General features: G+C 35.5%; 1 protein-coding gene across 3 annotated transcripts in view; it reads left to right on the top strand.

Annotated features, from left to right (window-relative positions):
• Nucleotides 1-12,447, top strand: part of LOC131573556 (neuron navigator 3-like) — a 250,860-nt gene that overhangs the window by 100,246 nt on the left and 138,167 nt on the right. For all 3 annotated transcript variants that reach the window (XM_058827624.1, XM_058827623.1, XM_058827622.1), the window contains exon 6: nucleotides 11,560-11,628. In XM_058827624.1, coding sequence (XP_058683607.1) covers nucleotides 11,560-11,628 — 69 coding nt within the window. The remainder of the gene's footprint in view (nucleotides 1-11,559; nucleotides 11,629-12,447) is intronic.

Here is a 12,447-nt window from a genome sequence, read left to right as displayed (position 1 = left end):
TGTTGCTATAAACTTCTGTATTGCCTGAGGAAGTATGATTTCTTCTATACATACGTTTTTTATTTAAGTCTTTAAGGATAAAGAAAGGTGCCTACTAAAAATTTTCTCCTATATGAAAAGTTTCTGTCTTCTACTACAAATGCATCTTAGTATTATGAGCATCTAGCAAAACAAGGAGCCCTGGAACTTAGAAACAAACAGAAATACAATTTTTGATCAGTACTAATTTTCTTTCTTTTTTTTTTTTTTTTTTTGCATTCGTCACTGTTTTGAATATAAAGAAATTGGCATAAAATAATATTTCCCCTCCTAAGAAAAATTTCTACATGTGAAAACAAGTTTTACACAAATAGATGGGCATTTATAAACATACACTGATGTAAATTCTCTGTGGTGGACTTACCAATACTTCTTTTCCTAGCAGTTATTGAATTAAATTATTTTTTTTTCCAATAAAAGAAATAATTTGAAAAATTATTAAAAAATATTTAACAAACACCTTTCTAGTTTAAAAGTGCTAATGAGTAAATAAAAACTTCTTTTTAGAAAGAAGCCAAAATATGAATTAAAAAGGAAAAGATGACTTTGATGAGATCCATCTTGCCTCTTGCCCACTTCTTGCTGTCTGAAATATGGACAGGTAGCTTACATTGTTCCTCAAACTGATTTCTGTGATTGCTTTCATGTCAGGTGTGTCTCAGCAATAATTACAAAAACAACTAACATAACTTAGCTGGGGGAAAGTCCTGAGGAAATCACATGACTGTTCTATGGGACACTCGAGATCTTTAGATAGTTTTGGCAAAAAGTAGTTTCATACAGATACTGAAACTTACACATTGCACTGTACAGAGAATTTTGAAAAGTGGTAGAATCTGAAGTGTATATTAGTGTACATTCTTCACACTGTATGAAATTATTAACTCAATAGATAATCTAACTGCTATCAATCAAAAATGAAGTAATCTTACTTTTTTTCCTGAAGTGCTGTGATGAAACAAGCTGTTTTATCCTTTCATAGTGAATGCTAACCTTTACAGCTATTTATTACTACATATTTATTGTGCAGGTATGTTTGGTTTTTTTTTTTTATTACCATGTTGGAGTTCTGAATATGTTTTTAAAAATTCTTGATTCTTTCTGTTTTCCAACATTTGTAGCATAACTGTGGAAAGGATTGGTATGCAGAAGCCTTCAGGCTTCCCTTATGGTGTGTTTTGGAAAAAATATTTGGCAAATGCACATAACAAAGAGTAGTTTCCATTAAATTAACCAGTGGTCTTTTATTACCTAGAAATAGGTAATAAAGTCCTTCAGGTTTTGGAAAGAACAAGAAAAATTATCTTATTACTATGGCAGAAGCCAGATGAATGTAGCTGCTAACACTTGAATGGGACATTCATCTCTTTTGGCAAAATGCTTCAGACAGAATAAATTTTCAAGGGTATTGTGAAAATCATCTTCTTACACCATGGGTATTTTATTTTACTGGAACACTCATGCATATTTATTTTGCTAGACCTGAGAAATAAAGATTTTTTTTGACAAACTGTAAATTTGAGTGTATCTGATATCCATGTGCTTGTATGTGTGCATACATGTAAGCAAAAAACAATGTATACACAGAAAAAAGTGAATGCTTTTTATAGACTTTATACATCTTTTTCAATCTTCAATAATCAATCACATTTCATCTTGTACTTTAAGTATTTGAAACTATGTCTTAGTTTCAACTAATAACTGAGGTTATTTTAGGTTAGAATTCTGTATGACAAAACTTACCTTTTTGTTTCCAGCTAACATATATTAAGCATATTGTCTATTTTCAACTCCATTTCCTAGGAGGTAAAAAGCTGTTGTATTTCCTTGATTAAACAAATATGAGAAGATGATGGCCTTCACTTTATCCAAGAGAAATATAGATTATACATGGGAGAGGGAAATACCTCTGAGAAGTCACATTGAAGATGGTTAAATTACAGAGGTTGTATCATTCAAGCCCTGCTGAAGACCAAGAAAGTTTTGTCTTTTTATGTGCAGGGCTAACATCTCACTCTCTTAATTTAAAAGGCCTGGTCCTGCTGGTGGTGGTGATGAGGATGGTGATGGTACTCATCCCCATTTCCAGGTTATGATGTCCTCAGTAATGAGCAATGTCTGTGATCATTACTGTGTCTGAACGCTCCCACGTGCCTCTAAAGACAAGATACTTTGTACAGTGTTTGAGCCCTTTGTCAACAAAAACTGAAACAGGCACCAAATTATATTAGTACTTTACAGGTTTCATACACAGGTTGTTTTGCTAAGGTAAACAGAAGCCCCAGTGGATGGTGATAATCAGATGATCACAAGACTGGATGGACTAGGTTTGTCCAGAAATGGGGAATTCAGGAGACTAATTCAGGAGGCTAGCTGTCCTCGTGTGACTAGGAGACAACACAGACCAGGAATGTAATTAAACCAGTTTCTGGAGGAACCTCTCTTTCCTAAGTGCAAAGTTTGCATGGGAGGATAATGAATCTCATTTCACTGGCTCCTTACAAAATTATCCAAAATTGGTCAGTGTGGCAATACTCTTAACATTCCTATTCCCATGTAAGCTGTCTGTGACCAGCGTCAGAATTGTGAAAACTGTGCATACAGAAGGCAAGCAAAATTCTTCTTGTGAGAGTATCATTGGCCTATCTAGGCTTACAGCCAACAGCAACATTTCAAATTAAATGTAAAAGGAAGGAAGGAAGTTGATTCATGATAAGTGAAATTGCCTTGCAAAAAGCATACTTTCTCTATGGAGGATCCTAATTTTGTACCAGTAATTATAAAACTCTGAAATTATTAGACTATTAGTGAAAAATTCAGTGGTAAACAAATAGTAACCAAAGGCAAAGAATAGTTTTAGATGTGATTTCTGATTTCTTTTTACCCTAAAATTTCCTATGTTCTTCCATGACTAACTGTGAGAATGGAATATTTTGAAATCTGAAGTTGGCACTTCACTCTTCCCTTATGGCTTTATTGCAGCTCTGAGATTTATTTTAAAAAATACCGTGCTGGTGGCCTTACTTATATCTGTCAGTACAGGTAGATGACAACAATGGCTACATTATATTTTTATGCCTCACTTTGGTAGTGGATTCGATTATCAGAGCAATACATCTGTGGTGATGATCTTTCAGCCACCCAGATACTAAGAGAAAACACATGTGGATGAAAGAAGTTCTGTCTCATTTACAGATTAGACAGTAACTGGTTTCAGTAAGCTGTCAGAACAATTCCCCTAGACGTACAAACTATTTTATCACGTACAGGAATGATGAGCACAGCTTGAGGTCCAGATGGATTTTGTTAAATTTGTTATATTAAAAGTGCACCCTGGTTTTCCTGGGCATATAAATAAAGTTAGGTAGCTGATTTCTACAGACAGTTGCATATTTAACTACTATAAGGAGCAGGGTTTCATGTTGCCTGCTGCTCAGAAGTACTAGGGAAGAAATTAAGCATATTGGACACAGCGCTTGTGCTGTGTGAAATACAGTAATCAAAATGTAGTGGTTATGATTATGAATTGAAAGAGATCCAGGTCAGAATAGTGGCAATCTGCATAGCAATCTTGATTACATCACTCTGATTAGAAAAAGGCCTTCATTTAAATATTCTGAAGGTTTAAAATATGGTTACAACAGTCTGCACCGAGTGCATTGCACTGACATAGGCTGGAAAATGGAAGGTGTACATAGTTGTGTGTGCTTGGTCAATATACAGGAAAGCGATGAAACAAGTCCTTTTGCTGTCCTTAGGTCTTGTCATTGCTAGTCACTTGGTTTTGGTGAAGGGAAAGAGCTAGGTAGTTACTGCTTTTCCCACTGTGGAATCACTATCAAATCACGGATTCTGAAGAGAAGAAAAATTAGGAAAATACTCATTTTGCTACTAAGGATCTAAGCAAACAAAGTGCTGTTAATCTAATCTGATGTATTTTTATATGTCTGGAAGATAATGCAGAATGAGTTGCTTAATGTGATTGTTCCAGGATGTGCAGGAAGCTAACCTGCACAAATGGCTCTTAGGTATTTAATTTTATTTTAATCTTTTATTTTATGTTGCAAATCAGCTGTGGCCCCATTTTGTTCTACTCCCCAAAGATGCAGTCATTACATTCCAAATCACAGAAACTTCAGAAAGGAAGTTCTTCCATCATATTTGTACTGAAGTCAAGTTAAATAAAGCATTTAGTGAGTCTCAGTGACAAATGACTAGCCTAATAACCTTCACACAGAAAAGATAGGACAAAGCACTAGTGAGAACATATTTTTCAATACTTCCGTGTAACCCATCCTCTCTAAGAAGATATCTAATAACATTTTTTAAGCTTAAAATAATGGGGAAGGGTGTTTCAAAGTGACATTCAGGTTCTAAAATAAATGGTCTTTTCTATAGTTATAATACACCACTCTAGCAGACTATAGCATGCCTAGAGAGAAAATAAAAAATATTTTCAATCTTTTAATAACATTTCAGATTTTCTTAAACTGTTCATCCCATATTTCACCATTTCAATAACAATCCTTCATAAACTCCTTGTATCTTTTACCTTATTACCATATTTCTGTGGGCTAGATTCTTCAAACTTGTCCTTTACTGATTGGTATCTCCCCTTGTTTGTTGCACACAATTTTTTCTCCTTGCAAAGTACCTGATGTATGACTGAACACTTTCTTTAGGAGCCTGTGACATGCAGTTACCCTGATTTCTTTGGTTTATAAATTATCTCAGCTCAAGAACAATATTTTTTTTCCCTGCCTCTTCTGCTGTTTGCAGTTCAAAATGAAACTGTCATCTTTTTTCATTATCTGTTCTTGCAATTTTAAAAAGGCTGTTTTAAATCAATTTAGTGGCAATTTTCATTTTGCACATTTCAAATATTCTCACAGTCTGGCCCATGTCCCCCTTGCCACTCATTACTTTTTATATGTCAGTTTTGATGCAGTTTGACCGTAATTTTCACTGTTGCTAATCCAGATCATGTAGAAATTAATGGGAAGTGTTCCATTCATCCTTGTAGCACTTGGATCCAATCTTTTATGTATTTCCTTTTGAAGGAATAGAAGCTTTATAATGAAGTTATTTTCCCTTCAGACATTCTTTATTGCTCTACCCTTTCTACTGAGATTCATTAGATCTTCTCATTCTCTGAAAATGAAATCTGATGCAACTGTCCATACATTTATTACTCTCCTGGACCTGCCACCAATTCCACCAATTTAATTCTGACATCTCATGAACATTGGAGGTTGCCTATTTTTGTATGTTATTTATATATTATTTATATAATACATAATTATTTTTATATGGCAAATGAAATTTCAACACATGTAAAATGCAAGGGTAGCCATATTAAATTGGTGCAGTCTTCCTTCTTGTTTTTCTTTTTTTGTCAGACAATTCCTTTTTTACCTATTATGAAGCAAAATATTCTTTCTTTGTTCCTATTTATTCCTTAAGAAATTCCTTAATTAATTCCTTAAGAAATTCCAACAGTGGCCCAGTCTTTTCCTTGCATTTTTACATTCATTTAAGTTATAGTTTTATATTTCTACTGTTACTTTCTTTTCTTCTGTCAGTCCTTTTTATCATCTGTTATATCTTGCTATTTTCGCAAACTGTGCAACAAATTTGATATCCTACATATTGTGGTTTTGCTGGTGTCAGTTAATGAAATAACATTATGGTTGGAAGCTATTGTGAAGGAGATGACTTTCTTTCTTCATTTACCAAAAAACTCCAAAATAAAAATCCATATAAATTCCAAAGAAGCACAGGCAGTGCTGTTTGGCAGTCATTGCCTGTGGAAAATACATTAAATAGAAGTGGAAATATTTATAATTCATGAGACTTACAAGAATTTATTTGTGTTTTGAAAATGCTTAAGGGAAAATAGCTGAACTGTCGGTAGAATCTTTTGTATTTTCTTTATATTAAAAAGCTCTTTACCATTTTAAAGTCAATGGAATTTAAAGACCAAACAAAATGCTAACAAATGTATTTTATTCCTGTAAATAGAACAGTTAACAATCTGATAATTTTTTGACTGATGCAGGTTTGTAGCAGTCTCAACCATGCATTAGGATGCACTACAGATGTGGACTTTCTGGAAATCTATGCAAAGATTCAAGAGATAATTAGCAAAGATTTGAAGAAGTAAAAGCATCATCATTTCTGTCACCTCTGTTTCCATTCCCTCTAGGAAAAAAAAAAAAATACAGTTTTATTGTATCAAACTGTGAAGCAGAATGGTGGCATATGATACTGTGTAGATACTCTGATATAATTTAGTCCTAGTATAAGATCATAAATGGTATGGAGATAAAGTCATAAAATAGTACAATTGGTCCCTGAGGGCCTAATCCTTGTTCTGGCAGCACACAGTTATCCACTTGTCCAATTGGTTCAGAGAAAAATAGTAAGGTTTAAAAGTTGGCATTTTAGGTGTGCTACAGGTTAGGTTAAGCACAGTAGTGAAGTAGCACAGTAATGAAGTAGCACAGTTAACCTAAACCTAAACCACAACACACAGTTACTTCTAGATGTCCATTTTGTTTCTTTAATGTTGTGATTCGTGTATTAATCCTCCATTAAATTACACAAAATACCTATACTACAATACTGGAACCAAAGCAGGAAAGATGTGGTCACTGTGGCAGACTATTCATTCTTATTACAGATCTCTGTATTCTGCAGGAGAATTAATATTGATGCAAAAAACTGGGTTATCTGCATTTTGTTTTATGAGTTGTGAACAATAGGAAAACATTGAAAACATAATTTTGCTTGTACCTTCAAGCATGAATCATTCGGAGACAGACTGCTTGAATAAGATGCCAGAAGTTCAAAGAGCGGAAAGGAAAAATGTCCAAATAATTTAGAACAGATGACAGGGTATGAGCTAGAACTGCCTGAGCCATAGACATTTCCTCTTGTGAATGAAAAAAAAAGTATTTATGTGTTAGATATATACAGATAATATACCTCTATCTATAAAGTACACATTCATAAATAACATTTATATAAATGTTAAATGTTTATTTATTTATAAATAAATATGTATCAGTATAAATATATGTAGATATATAGATACGTACATGTAGGTATGGCCATGTACTAATTCACCAAGGCTGGGCTAAAAAAAGAGAAAAGAAATGTCTGAAAAATATTGTTTGTACAGAAAATCAAGTTCTTTTGGTTTCTTCCTCAGTGTTCCTTGAAAGTACATGTGCAGAATCAGAGGTCTTCTACCTGCCCAAACTGTTTGATATGGTGAGGGCTTGGAAACTTTTGTTTCCTGTGGCATCTTTCTAGGCACACTTGGAATTTGGAGTCAGGTATAACTTAGAGTGTTATCTCTTGTGCTTTTCAACCAGTAGGATGAGGAACAGCCAAACAGCCAAAAAAGGTGCACAGAGCAACTGAGACCTTCTGGGCAAATTTTTTTGCCTTGAAAAAGCATTCTTTTGAAACTAGTTGATTTTCAGGGTATTGTTCTAATACAAAAGTCTTAAACAGCTCTGGAGTGCATTCACACTAGAGACTAAATGCACTTCATAAGGTCAACAGCATGTTAAAATTCAAGTATGCCAGTAAGGAAGAAAGTTTGATTATATACTACAAAAGCCTTTGGCTTTTTAAAACTTTCACATAGTGCATAGCTTGCATTTTAGAACCACCATGTGACTCTTAACTTTATAGGAAAATGACATTGTGATGTAACATGATCCTTTGAATCCTTTGAAAGATTTAATAAAAAGTATATGACATTCAGGGTGTCACTGCATGGGTTACTTTTTGAAGACAGAGGTTAAAATATTTTTAGCTTGAGTCATGCTCTCTTCAGGTTTATAAAAGCTTCATCCTTCAACTTTATGTGTTAACCCACTTTCAAGGACCTGCTTCTTTTCTGCAACAAGATAGAGTCTCTGGTAGTTTAGTCCAGTGTCAAACGATCTTCTTCATAGAATCATAGAATGATTTAGGTTGGAAAAGACCTCTTAAGTTCATCAAGTCCAACTGCTAACCCAGCACTGCCAAGTCCACCACTAAAACCTGTCCCTAAGTGCCACATAAAGTCATTTAATATCACAGCCTATATTGATTTCCTAGTCTCCTCTACACCTTTTAGGATCACTCTGTAACCGTGTCATGCCTACAAATGGATGCCCTGTACCAGTTCCCCATCCTGATGGAGCGTGGTGCGTAGGTCCGCAGTGCAGCTGTGTTGCACAGCCGCGTGGCACCGTGCCGAGCCCTGGTTCCTGCAGCCAGTCAGCGCAGTACAGATGTAGTCATCTCCATCAGCACCTCGGTGTCAGCAACATCACTGTCCTTTCTTCTTAACACTGCCTCAGCTACCTCTGTGCTGAACTGCCTTTCTGGGCAGTCTCAGGATGTTTATTCCATTTTCTCACAGCAAAAGAAATTTCCAAATTGTCACCATTGCTTATCTGCTGTGTTGACTAGTGTTTCCCTGGTTGTTTGTCTTCCTATAAAGACAAAATATTGATGACTTCCACCTGGAGACAGAGTCCAGAATATTTCTAAGGATTTGGTATCAGATGCCCATATGCCATTTTACCTGTGTTGGGCAGCATTTACTTCATTACCCGTATGTGCTAATTGGAAGAGGAGAGCTAAGCATGATGCCTGGTCCTATGTACCTGGTGTAAATGATTGCTGATATCAGTATTATGACAGTGAAAAGGGCTAGATAAGAGCTAGAGGCCTTCAAAATCCCCCTTTCCAGCCCTCTAACAAGTAAATCCTTCCTTGTCCTGAATGTTGTAGCATTAAACTTGTACTGTCTGATATGTTAAGGTCCTCTGTCTGCTTTATTGCAGATATATGCTTACTATATCATGGTGTGGATTTGTAAGCATTAAAAGTAACTGTTTTAAGTAAAACAGGTTTCTTTTCCTGACTGACAGATACTACCCACAGACAATTATCTGGTAGGATAGAGCGAAGTAGGTAAATATTAGTTTATACATTTAGAAGAGTGGCTAGGCTAAAGTCTAGTCTGAAACAGCATTGCAGTTTGCATGCATAAAAGTGAGGCCAGCAACTGGGAATTGCATCCATGCAAAGCTTTCATGGACTTAGCACATCCAGAGCTAATTGACAAGGAAAACCTGAAGTCATTAGGAACTTGATGCACCTCCTTATGATTTGTTCGATTCTCTTTTTGCTTTTCTTTAGTCACATTGCTTTGGAAAATAAATTTACTCAGTCACAGTGGAAATCATGCTTTACAAGTTATGTTTTACTGACTGACATTTTCATCAATGCCTTTCAAGCCTGTCTGGAAAGTTTGAAAGTAGTCTATAGGCTGATGTTTCATGAATTTACTAGTGGATGGAGTCCCAGGTAAAAGGCACGGAGGGGAAGCATTCTAGCAAGCATTATCAGATAGGTATTTTATATCTTTATTGCTATTAAAAGTCTCTGGGCTGGTTTATCAACACTGAGATTAAGGGTTTTGATGTTTCAATTTGCTCTGGAATGCGTTGTTTGAGGTAGAAATGCTATGATACACCAAGGAAGGCACTGCAACCTGCTCACTCTTTTTCCCATCTTACTTTCTCTGTTGTACTGTGTTGATGTGTATCATTCCACCTTTTACAGCATAAAAGCTCTAAGGTTTTATTTGACATACAATTTTTCTCACAAATCTCTTATTTTAGTCAACACAGGTAACCAGACATTCATTTCTAGGTTCCTTCATTTGAAATATGTTAGGGAAAAAAAACAAGAGAGAAAAATCTCATCAAAAGATGGGCTATTATGCCAGGAACAGATGTAGCAAATTCAGTAAAACAACCTATGTCACATTTGCATCATAAGACCAGACATTAAGAAATAGTGTAAGAAAAACTAGATAGATAAAAATACATAAAGTGCAATTATTATGAAATTATTTTTTATTATTTTAAGTAATGTATTATATTATTATAAGTTATATATTATAATGGCCACAGAAGCTATGGTCATATAAAAAAGCAATTTGTCAGCATTACTCTGAAGATGTATGTCAGAGAATTGAATACTGCTTTTACATATTTAATGATTCCTTTTTTGCCCTCTTAAGAGTGAAGTACTTTTCTTTCTTTTATATTCATCATGTGCAAATACGCCATTTTTAATTGGGAGGAGCGGAGGCAGCTCTGAAACCATTTGTTGGGGTTTAATTTAGTAAAGTAGCAATAATCTCACATCCTATTCCAAATTGTCTCAAATTGTCCTTTGGTTTGTGCCTTCTTCTTGCCCCTTTTCAGCACTGCCATAAAGGGAAGACCTTTCTTACCTGACAGCTTCTCCCACCAGGTTTACACTCAGGTCTGGCTGCTTCAGTGGGCTGGCAAATGTCAATTGCTTAACATTTTTCTGGTAGACTCAACACCACCAGGTGCTTCTTAAAAGTGTTGGCAGTCTCTAAAGCTGGGACCTAGAGCACTGTGGTTTGTGCTGCGACTCAGAAGAATTACTGGAAGATGGAGAGCTCTGAGAAGCAAAAGAAATCTGTGACTATCAGAGTTTCTGCTTACTCAGTTGTTCGTGGCTTCCGTAATAATTCAAGGAATTTGATGTTGTGATTGCACCTGCCTTAGGCACCTGTCTACAGCCTTAGACTGTGGATCCCAAAGGATGCACTTGTCTATAGAAACTGAAATTACCTGACAGAAAAATATACCTTGGCCATACATTTGACATATCCCCTATGCAAATGTGTAAAAGATTAGAGGAAATAATTTGTTGCCTAGTAATGCCAGGTTGTTGGGAGTCGAAAGGAACATACAGTTTTTAGCCCTATAACATAGCATGTTTTCTGTTGCAGAAATGCCATTTGGATGCCTTAATAGACAAAGGTGCATTTCCCTATGGAATTTCACCATGTTCTAAGCACATGTGAGGGCTTTGTTAATGCAGCCTCTGATTCACTGCCTGGGTCATCACATATGTGACCTGTGCTGTAACAGTAATAAAATTTGTGACAGGGTGCTTCTTCCATATAATTCTACTGTCAGGAGGGTCACTTGCTTTAGTGGGATTTCTGAGTTCACATTGGATTTGGTGTAGCAAATCTGTTTCTAACAGCCCTACTGTGAATCCAGTCAGGTTGCTGGAGAGACCAGTAGGAGTGTATTTGTGCTTAGTGCTTTTCATGGGGAAAAAAAAAAAAAAGGGCACAATGTTTTAAAGTTCACATTCTGTGTGAATTGATCTATACTTCAGGAATTCAGTCACTGTGGAATTTGCCCACTTTTTCTATTCATAAGATAATTTCTAGCAAATGAGACTTCTTATAACAGTACCCATTATTTCATAACCTGTTCATTGCATCTCATAAAAAACCTGCATGTTTACATTGTTTCATATTGTTGCCAATTAATTTGCATTTTCTATCCATGTTCGATTTGCATTCTTTAACTCATCGTTTGCTGGTAAGTGTGTTCTTTCTATACATATTCAAAGAAATTCTTTAATTCAATTTCTCTGTTTCTTCTCATACAGTCTCACAGCCAGATATGCAACTCAGTCTAATCACAGTGGAATTGCAACCAGTCAAAAAAAGGCTTCTAGGTCAGTTAAATATCTCTAATTTATTGCTTGTTAGTGATACTCAAGCAAGTATATGCCCATTGATATTTTATCTTTTGGACTTAAGCAGACACTAAAAAATGTGTAATTTTTGTTATGTGTGCAAGCTTTGGAATGATGAGCTTTGCCACAGAAAAGCCTTGTATTAATTGGCTTTTGGCCAATTGGCTGATTTGTACTATATATTAGCAATATTTCTGGTTGTTATGTATCCTGCATCTTTGTATTCTGCATGTAAAATATTGGATGTGAAGGATTAGTTGGTGATTTTAGTGCTCTGTTCTTTCTGGCTCAATTCCTGACTTTAGTCATGAGTGAAAAGAAGTTTGGGAGTCCACTCCAGTTCCCAATAGATGTTTTGCATGTATAGCAAACCCACCTGAAAGTTTGAGTTCACAGAGTCAAGTTTACACAGAAGCAAAATAGAGCAGAAATAAGGAATGACTTCCAAGATTTCTGCTCCATCAAGAGTAGCCTGCACACTATGCCCATGAATGAGAGGCTTTGTTTTGGCAGTGAATTTGACAGAGCTGTGTGTAGGAGCTGACTTGTTTCAGATTTTGTCAGTACTTTTAGTCTGTCATTTCCATGAGCACTAAAATCTACAAGCCAGATTGTAGAAGAAAGAAGCTGAGGTCTAATGCTTACTCTTTTTACTAGCTTTCTTTTTCTTTTTTTCTTTGGAGGGGGAGGTGGATAATTAATGTGTTCATTAATTATACCATTGCTGTACAGTTCATTGGTGAAACCAATGAACTCTAAATTGCATAATCTACAATAAAGATTGCATTTTGCAGTATA

The sequence above is a fragment of the Poecile atricapillus genome, chromosome Z (genome assembly GCF_030490865.1).
Source record: "Poecile atricapillus isolate bPoeAtr1 chromosome Z, bPoeAtr1.hap1, whole genome shotgun sequence".
Taxonomy (NCBI): domain Eukaryota; kingdom Metazoa; phylum Chordata; class Aves; order Passeriformes; family Paridae; genus Poecile; species Poecile atricapillus.
Note: the sequence above shows the minus strand (reverse complement) of the source record. Positions and strands in the feature narration are given on the sequence as shown.